The 21,264-nt window shown below is 36.1% G+C and overlaps 1 protein-coding gene across 1 annotated transcript in view; it reads left to right on the plus strand.

Annotated features, from left to right (window-relative positions):
- TTC6 (tetratricopeptide repeat domain 6) overlaps window positions 1-21,264 on the plus strand; it is a 225,026-nt gene that overhangs the window by 195,101 nt on the left and 8,661 nt on the right. The window contains 4 exon segments of the mRNA XM_017895392.1: window positions 4,400-4,473; window positions 10,501-10,711; window positions 12,968-13,120; window positions 13,952-14,122. Coding sequence (XP_017750881.1) covers window positions 4,400-4,473; window positions 10,501-10,711; window positions 12,968-13,120; window positions 13,952-14,122 — 609 coding nt within the window.

A 21,264-nucleotide genomic window follows, 5' to 3' on the forward strand; every position in this document is an offset into this window, starting at 1 on the left:
CAGTCAGCTCTACCACTAAAGCATATTTTGAATTAAATCATCTCTCATGATTGCCACTGCTATCTTCCTTTCCACCAGTAAGTACTGGGGCAAGAGCAGAACTCAGGTTTCAGAACTGAATCATTTCTCTTCTGGACTACTGTAGTAGCTTCCCAACTGGCTTAAGGTTCCACTCTTGCCCCTGTACATGCTATTCTCTAAACAGATGCTACAGAAATCTCTTAAAAATATAAAGCAGATCAAGTTATTCCTTTGCTCAAAACCCTCTGATGGCTTCCCATCATACTTAGAATAAAATCTGAACTCTTGACTGTGACCAAGCAAGACACTACTTGATATGACTGCTGCTCACCTCTGCTGATCTCATCGTCAAACATTCTCTTCTCTCCACTAGTCATGCCACCCTGGCCTTTTGCCATTCCTTGGAAATGCTGGGCTCCCTTGCTGCCCCAGGACCTTTACACGAGCGAGTCCCTGTGCATACATCACTCTTCCTCCTGATCTGTGTATGATTCATGCCATTGTTTCATTTAGGTTTCTGCTGAAATGTGACCTCTTCAGTCAAAAAGGTAGAAGCTAAACTAAAATGGAATATTAAAAAATATTAAAAGAATCCCATATAAGTCTAGGAAGGGGAAGCAGAGGAACAGAAATGGAGAAAACCAGCAGAAAAGAAATAATAAAACAGTAGACCTAAATCCAGCCACACCAGTAGTTATATTAAATGGAAGTAGTCAAAATACAACAATGAAAATCATGAAAATGTCTGATTGGAATTTTGTAAAAGTGCCAACTATATTTTGGCAACCAGAAACACATTTTAAATATAGTGATATAGATAGGTAACAACAAAAAGCTGGAAAAGATATATCACAGAAACACAAATTGAAAGCAAAAAATTCAATTTTTCTCTATGTGAAGTTAAAAAATTAATTAAAACAACTAAAAAACGATGTGAGCAGGGGAAGAAGCAATGAAATATGTAAGACTGAGTAATTAGAGGTCTGCATGAAAAACCAAGAGAAAGTAGAATCTTTAAAAACACTTTTAGTGGGAAAGATTGATTAATAGAGAAGCTGAGTAGCCTGAGTGCTGAAAACATTAGTTAGTTGAGAGCTGTATGCCCTTCATAGGAACACTTTGTTCAGGAAGCATTTCGACTGGGATTGTTTGTGAAGTTATGGCTAAGTTAACCAGAAGTTAATGGGTTAAGAACATTTGTTTTCTTCTTTTCCCTCTTGAAAACCTACCAAGATAATAGTAAAGGGTTAAAAAAAAAAAGATATGGCCCGGCGCGGTGGCTCAAGCCTGTAATCCCAGCACTTTGGGAGGCCGAGACGGGCAGATCACGAGGTCAGGAGATCGAGACCATCCTGGCAAACACGGTGAAACCCCGTCTCTACTAAAAAATACAAAAAACTAGCCGGGCGAGGTGGCGGGCGCCTGTAGTCCCAGCTACTCGGGAGGCTGAGGCAGGAGAATGGCGAGAACCCGGGAGGCGGAGCTTGCAGTGAGCTGAGATCTGGCCACTGCACCCCAGCCTGGGCGACAGAGCCAGACTCTGTCTCAAAAAAAAAAAAAAAAAAAAAAAGATTTAATGCTGCAAGGTTACAGATAGTAGAGAAGAGATGTTTAGGCACCCCAAACTGCCATTCTCGATCTAAATCCCTCAAACTTAAATATAAATGGGTAGCCAAGGATCAAAGCTTAAGGGAAATGAAAGAGCGACTAAAACAAACAAGTTGTCATAAGTATATAGCAGTGGCCTCCAATCTTTTTGGCACCAGGGACCAGTTTCATGGAAGATAATTTTTTCAGGGTATTCAGGTGGCAGTGTGGCGGGGTGATGGTTTTGGGATGAAACCGTTCCACCTCAGATCATGGGGCATTAGATTCTCATAAGGTACACACAACCTAGATGGGCACAGTTCACAATAGGGTTTGCACTCCTATGAGAATCCAGTGCTGCTGCTGATCTGACAGGAGGCAGAGCTCAGGCAGTAATGCTTACCTGTGGTTCACCTCCTGCTGTGATTGAGATGTAAGATTGAGATGTAGATTGAGATTGAGATGTAGATCTATGTCTCGTATACCAGGGGTCCCCAACCCCTGGTATATAGAGCTGATGAGAGAAGGGGAGGCATGTGAAGTGGTAGTGTGAGACTGCTAAATTCTATTCTATATGGTACATATTAGTGGCTGTGTGGTTTGTTATTTATCGTCCTTATATTAGAGAGATAATTAATGCAGAAGAGAAAAATTATAATATTAAATAACAGTGGCTAACTTTATTCTAAGTAATGCTACTAGTCATCTTTTATGTCTATTGTTGATAATTACTGCCTAATTACCATGTAGTATAATAATGATTATGTATATAGAGTCAAGTTCACTTTTGTAAGTTTCATCTGATTACAAAACTAAATCTGTTTTAGCCTTTTAAGTTACATGGTCATCCTTGAAACTTCCAAAATTAATGGGAATGTTTGTAATAAAGCTCACTTACACTTGGAAGTTTGCCTTATTTTTAGCAAAAAAAAAAAAAAAAAAAATCCTCCTAGAGAGATGTCTGGAAGCATTTTTATTATATTATATTTGGTTAGACAATAATTTAAAAAATTTTCTTCCAAGTACTTCCATTTGGTATCAGATATGCTTCTTGAATCAATGTGGGGTCTCCACATCTACAGGTTGGTCTGTGACTAATACTGCCTCCTCCAGCAGGATCTCTGAGTGCTCAGATTAACCTTACTACTCCCTTTTCCACCTCCAATAATAGCAGAAAATTTATCCTACCCTTCAAAGACAGTCAACCTCTTCCCTCTGACATAGCCAGGGAGGGTTTGTGGAAGGGAGGGGGCGGGGAGGGAGAGGGAGAGTGTGGGCTTTGATTAGCTCCTTTCTGGCTGGGTAGTGTCCTTTGGGGCTGCAGAGTTCCAAGGTCTGGCTTCCGGGAAGGAAGCCTGGAGGGGTTTCCTTTTGCCACTCCAGAGAAGAGTGTAATATTCCCTACTGCTCTGCTTGATCAAGTGAGATCACAAACACTGTCAAGGAAGATTCCTGCTGAAGCAGTCTTCTGGGGAAAAAGCAGTGCTATTTTCATTCCTTCATAGATTCAGTACTCTTTCAGAAGCCCTTCCTATAGTATAGCAATCACTAATCAATCTACATCTCATATATTAATACATATGTGAATATCATGCAGTTGACACGATATAATATTTTGTTTTACAGTTATATATTTAAATAGTTTCTTAATTTAAATTTCTTATTAAAATAAGAAAATTTAAATTTTCTTATTTTACTTCAGGCCTCAAATATTTCTCTAGGACTTTGAAGAGCCATGAGCTTCAGACACTGTCCCTGGGGCCTGATAGAGAAAAGAGCTCTGGGCTACCATGGCATAATCTCTTGTGGACTTAGCCCTTCGAATGCTTTTATTATTTTTTTTTTTTGAGAAGGAGTCTCGCTCTGTCACCCAGGCTGGAGTGCAGTGGCCAGATCTCAGCTCACTGCAAACTCCGCCTCCCGGGTTTACGCCATTCTTCTGCCTCAGCCTCCCGAGTAGCTGGGACTACAGGCGCCCGCCACCTCGCCCGGCTAGTTTTTTGTATTTTTTTAGTAGAGACGGGGTTTCACCGTGTTAGCCAGGATGGTCTCGATCTCCTGACCTCGTGATCCGCCTGCCTCGGCCTCCCAAAGTGCTGGGATTACAGGCTTGAGCCACCGCGCCCGGCCTCGAATGCTTTTAAACAGCCTCTTTCTAGTGGCCACTGGGATCCTTCCCAGCTGACTTCCCTAACTTCAGATCTGGGGATTAGAGTTTCCATTTCTCCCTCGCAGGGGGGCTTATGGATCCTTGACAAGAGACGATTTCTTGCCAGAAGTGTGGATTCCAAAGGCAGCAGCAGCTCATCCATACAGAAGGCCTGGTTATGCCCTTTCCCCAACCTGGATGCCTGTTTGTCCTATAGTCATGTAACATCAAAGGTTCTCTCCAGGTGCATTTCCTTTTCTGTCTAGATAGAGAAGTCTCCAGAGGAGTTCACTGGGAATAAACAATAGAAAGAAAGTAAATGAGATAGATACCTCATTACCCATTGCAGGGCAAAACCATAGGAAAAAAATCTCCATTCTTGAGTAGAGACCAGTGGTACAAGATTCTGAGTGAGTCTACAATAATAGGTTTCCTTTGTTTCATCTGTTCTTATTTGATGTGATGCTACAAGGAAAATACAAAGTTTTAGAAAGATGTGTATTTTAATGCTTGTGTCACATGTATTTAGGAAGATGTGTATCTTTATCCTTGTGTCATTGTGGAATCACAGTTAGAAGGAAGTTTAAGATAGCACATAAAATAATGTTGCAAAATTAACAAAAGCTTATAACATTATTTCAGGATTTTAAACAAGCTGCTCTGATAAGCCAGACTAACGAGAGCCTTTGTCACGCCACTGCCATGTGCCATCACAGGTATGGAGTGCAATTGATGTCAAAGTGGAAGCAAGCGGGACCATCAGACTTATCTAATTATCACCCCATAAACAAGCCAGGAGAGAATGGAAGAAACTGGGAGAAATTGTGAATGTGACAGAGTACAAAAATGGGGAGGGACACAAAGAGTTCCCTGTGTAGACACGGGGACCACATTTAGTGTTCCTCAGCACCCTTCTGCCTTCTAATAGGCTGTTCTACAGAAATTAGCAGGCAAATGCTTCCATCATGGCTTTGGGCAGAGTTCATCTAATCCAAGCATAGATGCTGGGAAAGGATCATGGCAATATATAGAATAAAATTATGCATAACTCAAAATATCTAAGCATAAAATAATTTATTTTGTTCATAAAGTAGGACTAACTTTTATAAAGTCTCTTTCCTGGAAGAAAGGGTGATTTTAGAAACTTATGCATTTTTAAGAAAAGTTTGCATTTAAAAACATGACTAAATCTAAGTAAAAAACACCAGCAAATATCTACAAAAAACACAATACTTAAAGCAAAGTTACTTCTTCCTGGATTTATTATAAAAATAAGTTACTGAAGAAGAGATGAAAACACTTAAATAAGGTTAAAATATAGAAGATAATCAGCTTAAAATATACTCTGAAATAATATTATAGTGTATAGACTTTGCTAGCCATAATGCTTATGTTTCTACATATATATTTGACATCATAAAATTAACTTTTGGTAATTTTGCTTTTAAAATTATAGAGATTCAGCCTGTGAGGATTTTAATATGTGATAAAATGTATTTGGTCAAATAATAGTTTATCACTTTTTTTCCCCTAAGAAACAAATAATATCAGTTAATTTGGAGGATTAAATTAGAATAGTTCCAAATTATGTAGACTAGGCTGTATAAATACCCAATTTAAAGAGTAAAACATAGTTTGAATTGTTTAGGAAATTGACATCCTTTTCTCTTTGAGGACATGTATAGTACGCTACATTTTCCTATGAAGGTTTTTTTTTTTAAATTTTATGGGCAGAGTAATACCATAACTGGAACTTCTGAAGGTGTCTTTGTGTTAAAAGGCCTAACCTGGTCTCAGACCTTTCATTTTGTACAGACAGCGAAACCCGGTCATACTATTGTCTATTTTAATCCAGCAACCTTTGTGCAATCTGTCTCTTTAAGTAATTGTCATTCTTAAGAAGAGATGGAATAACGATGACTGATGTGTTTGTTTTGGTGGGCGGGTGAAGACCAAAAATGTCCGAGCTCGTTGCATTCTGTTAAAATTAAAAACAGACTCCAAAACTACTCTCTACCTCACTCCTATGTTTAGGAACCATTAGAACCAGTAAATTTCTCTATATGTCAGTTCACAATCTCTTTTATGAAATGTAATCACTGGGTTTATAGTGGAGAGCCTCCTTGAGCTGATACTGCTTTGCAATTCCAAATAACCAACTTTCATCACCCAACTAGAATCTCTATTGTTCTTTAATAAAAGTAGAATTTAAATCAACTGTACACCTCTGAAAACTCAGAGTCCCAGTTCCACGTGTTTTGAGTTCTGAGTTGTGCTGAATTTAACAATAAGGAGTGTTTAGTGATTGGCTGTATATATATAAATATTTTTTGCTTTTCAAGTTGAGCTATAACATCCTTATACCACAGATGCATGGACTGTAACTATGGGGATTTATTCCTGGTGTGTCTTACAGTAGGGAAAGTAAACATTTTCTCATTTGGAAAATTCTTTAAAGAAATAAATTTTAAATTTTAAGGCTTTGATCTTTGATCTCGTGGGGTTGTAGACTTTTGAAGTATCCTTTGTATATCTCTGGTTCTCACTCTTGTGGTTGCTAGGAGACAACATTCCTTAGGCTTGAATATCCTACTTGTTGCCCAATTTAGTCACCACGAGTGTTATGGTAGAATTAATTTTTAGAACTGAGAATGCCACTTTCATACTTCAAAAAATATCATAGAGGGAGATTACTCAAAGTTATATACCCTATCTACTTTTCACTTTAGCACATTTATTTTACTATTCTTATATATTGGGGCATAAAATATTTTTGAGTCTTTAACTCTTCAAACCAGATTCTTTAGTTTGGGGAAGGATTTGTGATTTATTTGTACAACTCAGTAGGGCACATCTGGTCACGTATGTGATTAATTTGGAAAATGCAGTGGACCTTTGTGTCTGTGGCCTGCCTAGTGGACAAGCTCAGCACACAATCCCTTGTTCACAGAACACAGTAAATAGAATCATGCACCTCCAGTAAGTGATCACATGGCTCTAGATTTATGTGAACACGTTGTATTTTAGAAAACCTCATTTAACATACTTTTACACTTGTGGTAACTGATGCTTAACAATTTATATCTCATTGAACGTGTATCCTGACAAGATCATAGATATTCTGCCACATTCTCCCACTGGCTAAATGCCATGCAGTTACTTAACAAGGGCTTCAACCTGTAGGACACTGTGACAGACACATATTCAGAGAAATGAAATTTCTGTTTCCACAGTGGCATCTCCTCATTTTTTTTTTCCTGGTCTATTGATGCAGGAGGCTGGGGAGCCTCTGATTTTCAGCACTTTCACCTCCCTGGACTTGATTTTAGTCACTATCGGCTTTGAGGAGCTTGCTAGCTGTCTTTCAAGATCTCTTTTCAGCTTTAAGATTTAATGATTATTTACTTTGTCTGAACAGACTAGTTGTTCACTAAACATTAGTGCTGATAACTTGATGGGTACAGAAAAATAGCTTCAATCACTGCCATTTGGTAATTTACAACTTGTATGACACGGTGGTGAGCTTCAGTTCACTGCCTTATTTTTCTATTTGGTTAGGCTATACAGAAGGGAAGATTGTATTTCATAAACCATATATTAGAATATGTACTCACAAAGGATTTTTAATTTCACTGGGTAAGAGGGGCCAGGGTGTATGATGAAATTTGGATGTCAATATTACTAGGGGCATTTCAATGAATTTGGGGAGAATATGAGAGAAAGGGATTTCCCTGGAAATGTCCATTGAAATGCTTACTATAGGTATGCATCATAAGTAAATGCTTCACTACCCACAGATAGAAATACTAAACACAACAAAACCTATCTAAACCTGTCAAAACTAAATGCATTTTACACAGAATGACTATTATTCCTGATAAGGAATTTGTTATGCTATGTTTAGAATTATTGCTATACTACAGTGAGAAGGCACTTGGAAAGGCAAAGTGGACTTTTACTTCTTCTTTTTCTCTTTCCTTCCTTCCTTCCTTCCTTCCTTCCTTCCTTCCTTCCTTCCTTCCTTCCTTCCTTCCTTCCTTCCTTCCTCCCTCCCTCCCTCCCTCCCTCCCTCCCTCCTTCCTTTCTTTTCTCTTTTCTTTTCTTTTCTTTTCTTTTTTTCTTTTCTTTCTTGAGTCTCACTCTGTTGCCCAGGCTGGAGTGCAGTGGCGTGATCTCGGCACACTGCAACCTCTGTCTCCCGGGTTCAACAATTCTCATGCCTCAGCCTCCTAAGTAGCTGGGACTACAGGTGCATGCCACCATGCCTGGCTAGTTTTTTGTATTTTTAGTAGAGATGGGGTTTCACCGTGTTGGCCAAGCTGGTCTTGAACTCCTGACCTCAAGTGATCTACCTGTCCCGGCCTCCCAAAGTGCTGGGATGACAAGCATGAACCACCATGCCCAGCCCAACTTTTACTTCTTAAATAGTGCTAATTATCAGGAAAGAGAGCACAATTTCATTGTATACTACTTAAGGAAAGTGACCTTGTGTTTTCCTGAGTAACTCAAAAGGCGGCATCTGATTCCCATATGTGGATGTTAACCTTTGCCTGCTTGTAAGATCAGAAGCAAGCTTTCTTAATGCTTCACTGTGGATTGTTGTGTGATCTTCTAGAAGAACACCTGTTGCACCACATTTGGGAAAACATGGAGCAAGTATGGCAAGTACCTGTTACTTTTCATGGCCTGGACAAGCATTAAAAAAATACTGTATCACATTGTGAGAAACTGAATTGCCTTTCAGTTTCAAAATGAATTCTTCCCCAAACCTTCTGAACACATCAAGGAGAATGTCTCAGCTAAGAGGTAGTCTTTTTTTTTTTTTTTTTTTGAGATGAAGTTTTGCTTTTGTTGCCCAGGCTGGAGTGACGTGGCACAATCTTGGCTCACTGCAACCTCTGCCTTCTGGTTTCAAGCAATTCTCCTGTCTCAGCCTCCCGAGTAGCTGGGACTTCAGGGGCCCGCCACCATGCTTGGCTAATTTTTATGTTTTTAGTAGAGACAGGGTGTCACCATGTTGGCCAGGCTGGTCTTGAACTCCTGACCTTGTGATCCACCCGCCTCGGCCTCCCAAGGTGCTGGGATTACAGGTGTGAGCCACTGCGCCCGGCCAGAGCTAGTCTTTAAAAACTTTCTGTTGGTAATCGATGGTGCAGCACTCAGGCTGTTTTCCGCAGAATAAAGTATCCAGCTCCAAGCTTATCATTTTAGCTTATTATTTTATTTATGACATGAGATAATTTTTCAACTTATGGTATTTAAATTAATTTGCTTTAAAAAATAAATTTAGTTAAGTAAAAAAAAAAAGTGGGTTGATTTAAAAGAAAATATTTAGTGAAAGTGTAGGTGGAACCAGGGGCAACTTTCATGAAGGAAGGGGTAGTTTGGAAATCACTGGTTTAAGAGATACTCGAGTAACCTCTAGAAGATGATAACTCCTGGAACAGTCTATCCTGGGTTCCATGTATTTTATAAAGGAAAAATGGGCAAAGTAGTGATCCATCTTATTAAAATATGAAACCTGTTTGAGAAGTAATGAAGAGAATGGAAGGAAGATATAATCTTCAATGGGTGAGGGTTTCTGTGCTAGGTGTTCTTCACATGTTCTTATTTGATCCTCATAACAACCTTAAAAAATTAATATTAATTTTCATGTTCAGGCTCAAATCTGAACTCCAAGCCTTTCTTCTGGCTACCTTGTTGAGATATCAGCTCACTGGCTCTTGTACACCAACCACAGGTGTATTATAGGTGCAGATTGTGTGGTAGAGATGGCTGTGTGGAAAAGCATGGATTTTGGAGTAAGGCTTATCTGAATCTCAGATATTTTCTCTGTGCGAACATAGTATGTTAGTTATCTGCCATTACCTGTGTGCAGACTTTTCTGTGCCATAATTTTCCTTTCATCTGTAAAATGTAGATAATTATAACTAGCTTACAGAGTTGTTGGAAGTATTACAGGAGATAGCATATGTTAAGTATTTAGCACAGTACCTGGTAAGTAAAGAATGCTAGTTTCCTCATTCCATTCTATTTTTAAAAATCTTAGACTCTCTCCATGTTAATTGAAACTAAATATTATTATTAGATATGCATATGAAATGGAGAAGTCACTTTATATGCCCATGAACAAATATTTGATGCCTTTACAAGAGAGTAATTAGGGAGGATAGAGAGAGTTATCATTTAGCCAAATACATTCACAAATAAAATGCATTTTACTTTCTTCTCTCCCCTTCTCTCCTGGTGTCCACATTGAAATGGCCTGCCTTTATAGGAGATCTGATGTAAGGATGCCCATGTGATGAAAATCTGGCTGTTTTCATTGTATAAGGAAGTATTAAATACATACAAATAAGTTTATTTTAATCTATTTTTTAAAAGTAGATTTCATCAATCGTAGCATATGTTTTTCTATACTGGTAATTAATACCTGTTAAAAACAGATTTAAGAATTCCAAGTGGACTTTAATAACTTGAAAAAAAAATCCAGAATATCATCCCATCACATGCTGCTATGAAAATGACTCTTTCTTGCCATCAAATCTTCAAAGGATCTGTCACACTTCCTTAGGTCTTATGGACTTATGTGCCTACCTCCTACAATGGATTATAGAAATGGAAATTTTTTTTTATGAGTCAATTCAAATCTTTATGGACAAGTCAGTTGCAGGAAAACATTGCATATGCCACCAGAATGCATCAGTTCACCAGAAGGCATCAATATTTTTATTTATTTGCAGAATTAATGAGTTTGAAGAAGCTGTCAATTTCTTTACCTGGGCTCTTAAAATTAACCCATGTTTTCTGGATGCTTATGTTGGACGGGGAAATTCTTACATGGAATGTGGTCATGATGAAGCCACCAAGCAAGCACAGAAAGACTTTCTGAAAGCACTGCATATTAATCCAGCATACATAAAAGCCAGAATTAGTTTTGGCTATAATTTGCAGGTAATATAGCAACATTTTGAGCATTAAAAGCATCTTTTGGGGAGAAAGAATATATTTGGCTCTTTCCTGGCAATGGGAGTATATGTTATTTCTTTGGTTATGAACATTTGTCTTTTCCTTGCTTTTAGGTTCCAGAGTAGCAGTGGGGACAGGGGGTTTAGTTAGTTATAGAGAGACTGTCTGGATCTGGATCAGCCTGGGGAACTGGTAGGCTGGTTAAATGAAAATCTTTTGAACCTGAGCTTCCTTTTATGTCTGCACCCCTCCCTACCTTCCTCCTCACTTACAAACAACTTTTAAAATTTGCCTGATGAAGTTCATCTATAAGAACCTGGGTAACATTTATTTTACTAGCTTGTACACCTAGGCCCCACAGGTTTTGTCCTGTTGCATTAGTGGAAAGCTAAAGGGAAGAAAATTAGCCATTACTGGATCACAGAGAAATTTGCAAAGTCCATTTAAAGAGAGGGATTTCCAAGGCAGCTAGGGCTGACTGCAATCCAGTGAAGTGTGTTAAGATCATCGTCATTCATTGCATTCAACAGACATTAACCGAGCACTAAATATAGAACGGAAACTGCTCTAGGCCTAGGGATATAGCAATGAACAAGATATATTTCCTTCTTCTTGCAGAGTTTACTACTCAGTGGAGAGATAGGCATCAAACAATTAATCATATGAATAACTGATTATAATCATGATAAGTGCAACAAAGGAAAAGGATGAGTTTTAGTATAACTTTTAGTATAACTTGTAACAAAATAACCTAGCTTTGTTTGAGAGGTGAGAGAAAGCTTTTTGAGAAATTAATAATGTTGAGGTGTGAAAATAGGGGCCATGGCTAAGATACAGTGTTCTGTAGAGTGGAACCGGCCCATCAGAAAGTCTTGGAAGAAAGAGACAAGGGGGCCCAAGTGGATGGAATGTTATGGGCAAAGGGAGCAGGGCATGAGTTGAGGCTGGAGTTAAAGGCCTTATGGTCCAGTTAAAAATGTGAATAGCAGTAATAGGAGAAGTGACATCAAATTTGCATTTTATGAATATCTCACTGGGTGTATAGCAACCTGAAAGAGAATTGAAAAGCCCAGCAGTGTAAAGAATTGAGTCAGGAAGGAGGACTGCAAAAGGATAGTTAGGCTCATCTGAGTTCTGTCCAGGGAAAGAGCAACAGTTTGTTCAACAAATACTTACAGATTCCCTTATTATTTGCCTAGCACTAGAAATGTAGAAATGAGCACAACAGATGTGGTCTGGAGCAGATGACAGAGATCTTACTGTGAGGCAGTTTGCTATTTAATATTCTAATAATCGAATCTCAATTTGCCTGATTCCTTGTTTATTAAATGAGCTTGTGTTGACAGTGTGGATTTACAAATGGTTTACCCAGAGAGAGAAGATTTGATGGTCAGGAAACAGGGTCTTGTTCCCTTAACAATTGTATTTCTTTTTACTTTCATATGAGAGTCCCTAGGCTCAGCTTGGTTAAAGTGAGTCAGCTTCCAAGATTCTGGCACGATGGGTTTTTTTAGCCCATCAGAAAAAAAGACAGACTCCAGACTGTACTGAATTTATTAACTCACTGCCTTCCTGTGGAGGCATTTAGTTGCCAGCTGGTCTTCTCTAAGAAGCACTCTGACATCATTCTATTAACAATGCCCCTCTCCTGACCTTTTTCTTTCTTTTCCAGTTGGTATAAACAGAAGCTTGGTAGATTTACATGTATTTTCCATGGAATACGTATAGTGATCCTAAAACGCCAGATGCTGGCATGGTTTATCAGAATATGTTTTACATCATTATTCATTTGTTATTCAATACATGTTTATTTTATTATGTATATTATATATATATTATCTGTAACTGGAGATTCAGTGCCAATCAAATAAATGCAATCCCTCCCTATGTGTGTGCAGCTCAATGTGAATCTTTGTGTGTTGGTAAAAACTGTTGGCATTTCACATGGTGGCTATGATTTTATATTGTCCGGGATTGGTACAGGAGATGACTCTGAAGTTAAATATATTTTAATTAATTAAAATTTCATCATAAATACTCAGAGGTAATTAGTCAACTGAATACAGCCACAGTATGCATTCAGTACGCCTACTTTCTGGTTTAAAAGAACTTAGACTTAGCATGGCTAAATACCCTTACTAAATACCCTTACTAAAGGTGTTATTTGATTGAGTCAGAATCATAAACATTTGTTATGTGATAGACTATTTCCTACTTTGTGTAATTGGAAAATTATTTTAGGCCCAAGGAAAATTCCAGAAAGCTTGGAACCACTTTACGATTGCCATAGATATTGATCCAAAGAACTACCTAGCCTATGAAGGAAGAGCTGTGGTCTGTCTTCAGATGGGTAATAATTTTGCTGCAATGCAGGATATTAATGCTGCCATGAAGGTAAGAACCATCTTAGGTTATATTATTATTAGCATAAATTAACACTGTCAATGAATAGGTTCAAGTAAGAAGTTCTCTGTTAGCTTTTTAAAGTACTTATGCAGAAAATAATGTTTTGTATTTTTTTAACCCAAGTGATCCCTAGGGTAAAGAGTTATGGCTTGCCAATTTTATAACCTAAATGCACTAAAACCCAAAAGTCCTGATAAATATTGATCGCTTTCAGTAAATACGCTTTATACTTTCATGGGACATCAATATTATTTTGTCATACAAAGTGAATGCGTAACATAAAATGATGTTCTAGGTTTGAAGGAACTAAAGAGAGAACAGTGTAAATCCCCAGAATCTTTCCATAATGAAATGACAAGTAAAAATCTCATGTTGAATGCACGGATAGAAACTCTTCTTTACTTCTAGATTTTGGGTTTTGATTCTGTAGATTTGGGCAGATATTGTAGTGTTTGAGATGAGAAAAAGTGAAGAACTGAAAGATAATTGCTACTACATAAAAATACACCTGTTAACTATTCAATTTAATTTCTTCTCTAGCTTAACAGCTAAACAGATAAGCTTTTCCACTTTGTCTATTCCTTGGAAAGGAACTGAGTGAAAAAACACTAAGATTATTTGTTTTATAGCAACCAAATCAACAAAGTGTTGACACTGAACCAACTTCATACCAACTCCTTTCTCAAAATATTTATTCTGCTGGGGTTTTACATGCACTATAAAATTACTCGTAGATTCTCTAATGTTCATTTTGGCAGACATGCAATCAGAGATAAATACTATTCCCAGATGTTAAATAATCATAATATTATACTGCAGATCAATACTACAGCAGAATTCTTAACAAATCGTGGGGTGATTCATGAGTTTATGGGCCATAAACAGAATGCAATGAAAGACTATCAAGATGCAATTTATCTAAACCCCAAGTACTCGCTGGCTTACTTTAATGCGGGAAATATCTACTTTCACCACAGGCAGTTTTCCCAGGTAATGTGAGTTTTACTTAACACTTTCTTTTTGACATGAAATGCTATCTTTATTATATATAGCTTCAAAATGTAGTTCATACAATCTCAGGCTAATAATGCATTGGCTATTAGCTCTTTTATTTAAAATATTGTCTTACATAAGAATGTTTATAATTTATCCATTAAATATTTATGCCTCTATGGATTTATTCTCCTCATTATCATCAACAATACTTGTAAACGTTTTTTCTTCTTTTATATTTTATCATAATAAATGCCTTGCTAGAATCTTATTAAGACATAATTGACATAGAACAAATCACACGTATTTAAAATGTATGATTTGATGTCTTGACATATGTGTACACCTGCAAAATCATCACTGCAATAAAGATAGTAAACATCTATCAGCACCAAAACTTTTCTCATGCTCCTTGATATTTTATCCTTCCTTCCCTGAAAAATATGAAATGCTTCATGAATTTTCATGTCATCCTTGCACAGGGGGCATGCTCATCCTCTCTGTATTGTTCCAATTTTAGTGTGTATGTTGCCGAAGTGAGCATCCAGTAAACATTTTTTTGGACTTCCCCAAGTGTGAAGACTTGCTTTGTGATATGTATTGTCACCAGCTCCCGCCTGGAATCCTCTGTTCTTTCCCGCACTTAGACTTCCTTCAAGACCCTCCTTATGATTATCTAACTCACCTTAATTTATGCTTTTTCCAAATTTCTGCCATGGGAGCACTTGACTGGGAGTAAGACTTGGATTTTAGTTTTGGTTTTGTGTGATGCCTTAATCTCTTTGGATTTCAATTCATAATATCTGAAACAAAAATGTTGGGTCATTAGATGATGATATTTTCTATTTTTTGAATTTATTTCATTTGAATCATAAGGCATTTACATGATTCAAACTCTTAATTTTAAATTTTGCTTTTATTTATAGTCACTCTTTTTTCTGCTTTCCTTGAATTTATCTTGTTATTTATCTTTTTGTGTTGGAAGCTTAATTTATTTTCACCCTTTCATTTATATTGTAGTAAGTTATTAAAAGTATGCCTTTTACCCAAGTACTGTTTTGGCAGCATTCCACACATTTGGCCCTGTAATGTTTGCTTGTTTAGCTCTGGTGAAATACACCTAACAAAAACTTTACCATCTCAACCATTTTTAAGTATATATTTCAGTAGTGTTAAGTATATTCTGAAATGTTTTTATTAATGTTTTCCCCAGATTTTCTGTAATTTCTATTTCCCATTTGACTAAAGAATAAATTAATAGGGCATTTAACCAGATGGAAGGACATTTATATTTTCTACATTCTGGAATTTATTGAGTTTTAATGTAGTCTAATGTAAAAACCTTTTTTGAATATGTCAGGGTCATTCCAAAGAAAGGGTAGCTACTATTAGGATGTGGATTTAAGTCTACATTTATGAAGTCTACATTATTAATTAGTTTACATTCATACTTTTTTTTTCACTTGGTCTATCTTGGACTGAGATTTATTCAAGTATCTTGTTATTAGGGGATTCCTATATATTTCTCTTTATATCTCTTATAATGTCAGCTTTGTGAAAATTCATGCTACATTATTTCATGTATAGATATTTATATCTATTATATATGCATTATGAATTATAGCCTTCAGCATTACAAATTTCCTTCTTTGTTTCTTTTAATGCTCTGTGGAACAAATTACCTTTTGTATAATATGAGGATCATGACCTCTGAGACCTTCTGATTTGCTTTACCTGATATTCCTTTGCTTTTCCTTTTCCTTTCAACTTTTAAAATCCTTTGTTTTTGGTATGTCTCTTTTATACTGCATAGAATTGGATTTTACTTTGAGAGCTAATTTGAAAATATTTTCTTTTAATAGGCAAGTTAAGCCCATTTAATTTTGATGTAATAAATATATTTGATCTTAGTTCTGTCATTTTATGTAATACAAGTATGTTAATGTTAAAAGTATTTTGAAAGTATTTAACTCTGCTTTTTTTATTTTTTGGCTTTTTTTTTTTTTTAGCTTTTGTGATATTTAAGAAGGTTTATAGTTTTGTTGTACTGATTACCTTTATAAAATAACTTTAATACTCTTAATTTAGTTTCTCTACTATGAACAACAGTGAAATTACCCCTTAAGTCCTCCTCCCTCTCATCCATTATTCAATTTTAGTTAGTAATATTCTTTTTTTAAAAAAAAAAAAACTAGTTTATCCTCATATTCTTAAATATGCTTCAGCTTATTATGTCAGCTTGTCACATAAACTTAGTTTCCATAGTCTCTCGGGTATAAAAATTGGTCCAAATTAAGGTGAGTTAGATAATCACATCATAGGGAGGGTCTTGAAGGAAGGCTAAGTAGGGGAAAGAGCAGAGGATTCCAGGCTGGCAACAGGTGACAATAGATATTGCAGGGCAACTGCAACTGCTGACGCTTGGGGAAATCCAAAAGAATAAACTGCATGTTCACTTGGGGAGTACATAATCTAATTATCTCATTTTGTTGTAAGTTTTATTATTTCTACACTGCCTGAAGATTTAATATTTATGTATTATTTTGTTACCCTTCTTGCACATTTTAGTCTTAGTTCTTCAGTTAAGTATATTCAGTTCTCATCACCAGATTATTTGCCAAACTCCCCTTCCCCGCAATAATTTCTTGGTTGTCTGAAATTAATCCTCTGGTAGAGTTCTAAGGAGGGGCTCCTGAGAACAATATTCCTTGGATTTTTGCATGTTGATAGCTGTTTGCCTGTAGCCTATTTTATACCTTAAGACATCATGGCTCTTTGACTCATGTTTCTTTCCTTGAGTGTCTTGTAAGCGCTGCTTTCTTTTCTGGTGGTGTATGTTGGTGTCAAGAAGCATGATGCAAACCGGATTTTCTTTTTCTTAAGAGCAACTTGCTCTGTCAAAATAACCACATTTGTTTTTTAAGGAAAAAGTTTTAACAAGGTATGCCTTAGAGTTGACCACTGCAGGTTAAATTTATCAAGTACACAGTATGTGTTTTCAGTATGTAGATTTCAGATAAGTGTTGTTGAATTCAGTTAACTTTTTTTTTCTGTTTCATTGTTCTGGTTTTGTTCACTGGGGATACCAATTATATAGACGTCATATATTCTTTAACTTTGATTTATTCTAAATTTTTTTTTCTTAATGTCTGTTTCATTTTCTTTGTCTTTCTTTTGTATTTTTTTTCTAAATCTTTACTGTTTCCTGAGATACCTATTATCCCTGTGGACCTCATAAGTCAGGTTTCCTTTTTATTTTTCTAGTTCTATCCTATTTCCATGCCATTTTTTCCTGGTCACCTCTTTTCTGGGTTCCTATATTTCTGATTCATTTTTTTTTTCTTGATAGCAATTGCTTCCTTAACATTTTTTAAATGAATTTTTTTCAGAATCATTTTATTTCAAAATGTTGTATTTTTATTGATACATACTAATTGTACATATTTATGGGGCACATGTGATATTTTGATACATGCATACAATGTGTAATGATGAAATCAAAGTAATTGGAATATGCATCGCCTCAAATATTTATCTTTTCTTTGTGGTGAGAACATTTCAAATCTTCTAGCCATTTTGAAATATACAATAAATCATAAATATAGTCACCCTGCTGTGCTATCAAATACTAGAACTTGTTCCTTCCATGTAACTGTATTTTTGTTCCCTTTAACCAACCTGTTTTCATCCCCCCACCCACCCCTCCCAGCCAATTGTAACCACCTCTCTACTCTCTGTGTCTCTCTATGTTTATGACACAAAGTTTTTTTTTTAAGCCTCCAAATATGAGTGAGAATATGTGTTGTCTTTCTGTACCTGGCTTATTTTGCTTAACACAGTGTCCTCTATGCTCACCCATGTTGCTGCAAATAATAGGATTTTATTCTTTTTAATGATGCAATAGTATTCCATTGCATATATGTAACACGTTTTCTTGATCTATTCATCTGTTGATGGACACTTAGGGTGATTACATATCTTGGCTGTTGTGAATAGTTCTGGGACAAACCTGGGAGTGCAAATATTTCTTCAATATACTGATTTTCTTTCTTTTGGATATATACTCAGCAGTGGACTTGCTGGATCATATGATAGTTCTATTGTTTTGAGGAACCTTTGTACAGTTTTCCATAATAGCTGTACTAATTTACATTCTCACTGTCAGTGTACTAGAGCTCCCATTCTCTGCATTCTTACTAGATGTGTGTTTTTTTTTTCTGTCTTTTTCTTTGTTTGCTTTTCTTTTTTTTTGACAACAGCCATTTTAACTGAGGTGAGATAATATCTTACTGTGGTTTTGATTTGCACTTCTCTGACGATTAGTGATGTTCACCATTTTTTTAAATAGATCTATTGGCCATCTGTATGTCTTTTCAGATCATTTGCCTTTTTAATGGGAATTTTTTTTTTATGCTGTTGAGTTGTTTGAGTTCTTTATATATTCTGGTTATTAATTCCTCATTGGATGAATAATTTGTAAATACTTTCTCCTATTCTGTAGGTTTTCTCTACACCTTATTGATTATTGCCATTCCTATGCAGAAGCTTTTTAAACTGATATAAAACCACTTGTCTGTTTTTGCTTTTGTTGCCTGTGCTTTTGTGGTCTTAACTTTTGAAAAATCTGTGCCATATTAATCAGTGTCCTGAACCATCTCCACAATGTTTTATTCTAGTAGATTTATATTTTCAGGTTTTACAGTTAAGTCTAATCCATTTTGATTTGATTTTTGTACATAGGGAGAGACAGGGGTCTAGTTTCTTTCTTCTGCATATGGATACCCAGTTTTCTCAGTTTTATTTATTTGGGTCTTTTCTCTCTTTTTAGTCTCACTATCAGTTTTGTTTATTTTACAAAATATAACTTCATTTTGTTGATGTTTTATATTTTTTAAGTCTTTATTTCTGCTCTGATATGTATTATTTCTTTTTTATCTAATTTTGGGTTTAGCTTGTTCTTGCTTTTCTAGTTTTATGAGTGTTCATTATTACAGTGTTTATTTGAAATCATTCTACTTTTTTGATGTAGGCATTCAACTCTATAAACATCCTTCTTAGGTTTGCTGCATTTCATAGGTTTTGGTATGTTGTGTTTCCATTTTCATTTGTTTCAAGAATTGTTTTGTTTTCCTTCTGAATTTCTTTATTGACCCAATAGTTGTTTGAAGCATATTATTTAATTTTAGTTTGCTTATTTAATTTCCAAAGCTTCTCTTGTTGTTGATGTTTTATTCAATTGTGGTCTGAGAAGATACTTGATATAATTTTGATTATTAATATTTGTTGAGACTTGTTTCGTGTTCTAACATGTAGCCTATCCTGGAGAATATTCCATGTACTGATAAGAATGGGTATTCTGGCCAGGTGCGGTGGCTCATGCCTGTAATCCCAGCACTTTGGGAGGCCAAGGTGGGCAGATCATGAGGTCAGGAGATCAAGACCATCCTGGCCAACATGGTGAAACCCCACCTCTACTAAAAACACAAAAATTAGCTGTGCATGGTGGTGCCTACCTGTAGTCCCAGCTACTCAGGAGGCTGAGGCAGGAGAATTGCTTGAACCCAGGAGGTGGGAGCTGAGATTGCACCACTGCACTGTGGCCTGGTGACAGAGCAAGACTCCGTCAAAAAAAAAAAAAAAAAAAAATGAGTATTCTGCAGCTGTTGGATGGAATGTACTGTAAATGTCTGTAAGGTTCATTTGGTCTATAGTGCAGTTTAAGTCTGCTGTTTGTTGATTTTCTGTCTAGATAATCCATCCGATGCTGAGTGCGGTATTGAAGTCCCCAACAATTGTTTTATTATTAATGGGTCTAGCTCTCTCTCTTTACCCATAATAATTGCTTTATATATATGGGTGTTCAAATGTTTGGTTCATTTGTATTTACAATTGTTATATTTCTTGCTGAACTGATTTCTTTATCATTATATAATGATATTGTTTGTCTCTTCTTATGTTTTCTGACTTGACGTCTATTTTGTCTGATATAACTGCTTCTTTTGGGTACTGTTTTGTAGGAAATACCTTTCTACATCTCTTAACTTTCATTCATGTGTGTCCTTAATGGGTGAAATGTGTTTCTTGTAGCCAGCATATAGTTGGGTTTTGTTTTATTATCCATTCAGTCAATCTATATCTTTTAATTGGGAAATTGAAACTGGTTATGTTCGGAGTTCTTTTGGATAGGTAAGGATGTATTTATGTCATTTTGTTGTTTTCTTATTGTTTTCTATATTTGTTCCTTTCTTTCTTATTGCTTATCTTTGATAATAAAATTTGGCAGCTTTCGATAATGATAACATTTGATTCCTTTCACTTTCTCCATTGTGTGTCTGTTGTTTCAGTGAGTTTTATATTTTAGTGTAGTTTTTATGATGGTGGATATTGTCTTTTGGCTGCCAGATGTAAAAATCTCTTAAGCAGTTCATGTAGGACTGGTCTTATACTGATGAATTTCCTCAGTCTTTGTTTGTCTGGGAAAGACTTTCTCCATCATTTTTGAACAATAACTTGGATGGGTATAGTATCCTTGCTTAACAGTTCTTCCCCCACCACCCCCCAGCACTTTGAATATATCATCCAATTCTCTCCTGGCTTAAAGGATTTCTGTGGAGAAATCTGCTGTTAGTCTGACAGAAATTCCTTTATATGTGACTTGATGCTTTTGGTGTTTTTAAAATTCTCTCTTTGTCTTAGACTTTTGACAGTTTGATGATAGTGTGCCTCAGAGAGGGCCTTTTTGGGTTGAATCTATCTGGGGACATTTGAGGTTCCTGTATCTGTATGTATATCTCTTCCAATATTTGGGAACTTTTCAGTTATTATTTTACTGAATAGGTTTTCTGTGGCTTTTTCTTTTGAACTCCCAAAATTGAATGTTTGTTCACTTGATTGTATCCTCTGTATGATGTAAGCTTTCTTCGTTCCTTTTTTATTCTTTTTGTTATTGTTGTCTGACTAGGTCATTTCTAAAGACCTGTCTTCAAGTTTAGGAATTATTTCTCCTATTTTACCTAGTCTATTGGTGAATGTCTTGATTGTATTTTTTTAATTACATTCATTGAATTCTTCAGTTCCAGGATTTCTCTTTGGTTATTTTCTATTTTTTTTTTTTTATTATGCTTTAAGTTCTAGGGTAC

Source organism: Rhinopithecus bieti, unplaced genomic scaffold, assembly GCF_001698545.2.
Source record: "Rhinopithecus bieti isolate Rb0 unplaced genomic scaffold, ASM169854v2 scaffold_1306, whole genome shotgun sequence".
Taxonomy (NCBI): Eukaryota; Metazoa; Chordata; class Mammalia; order Primates; family Cercopithecidae; genus Rhinopithecus; species Rhinopithecus bieti.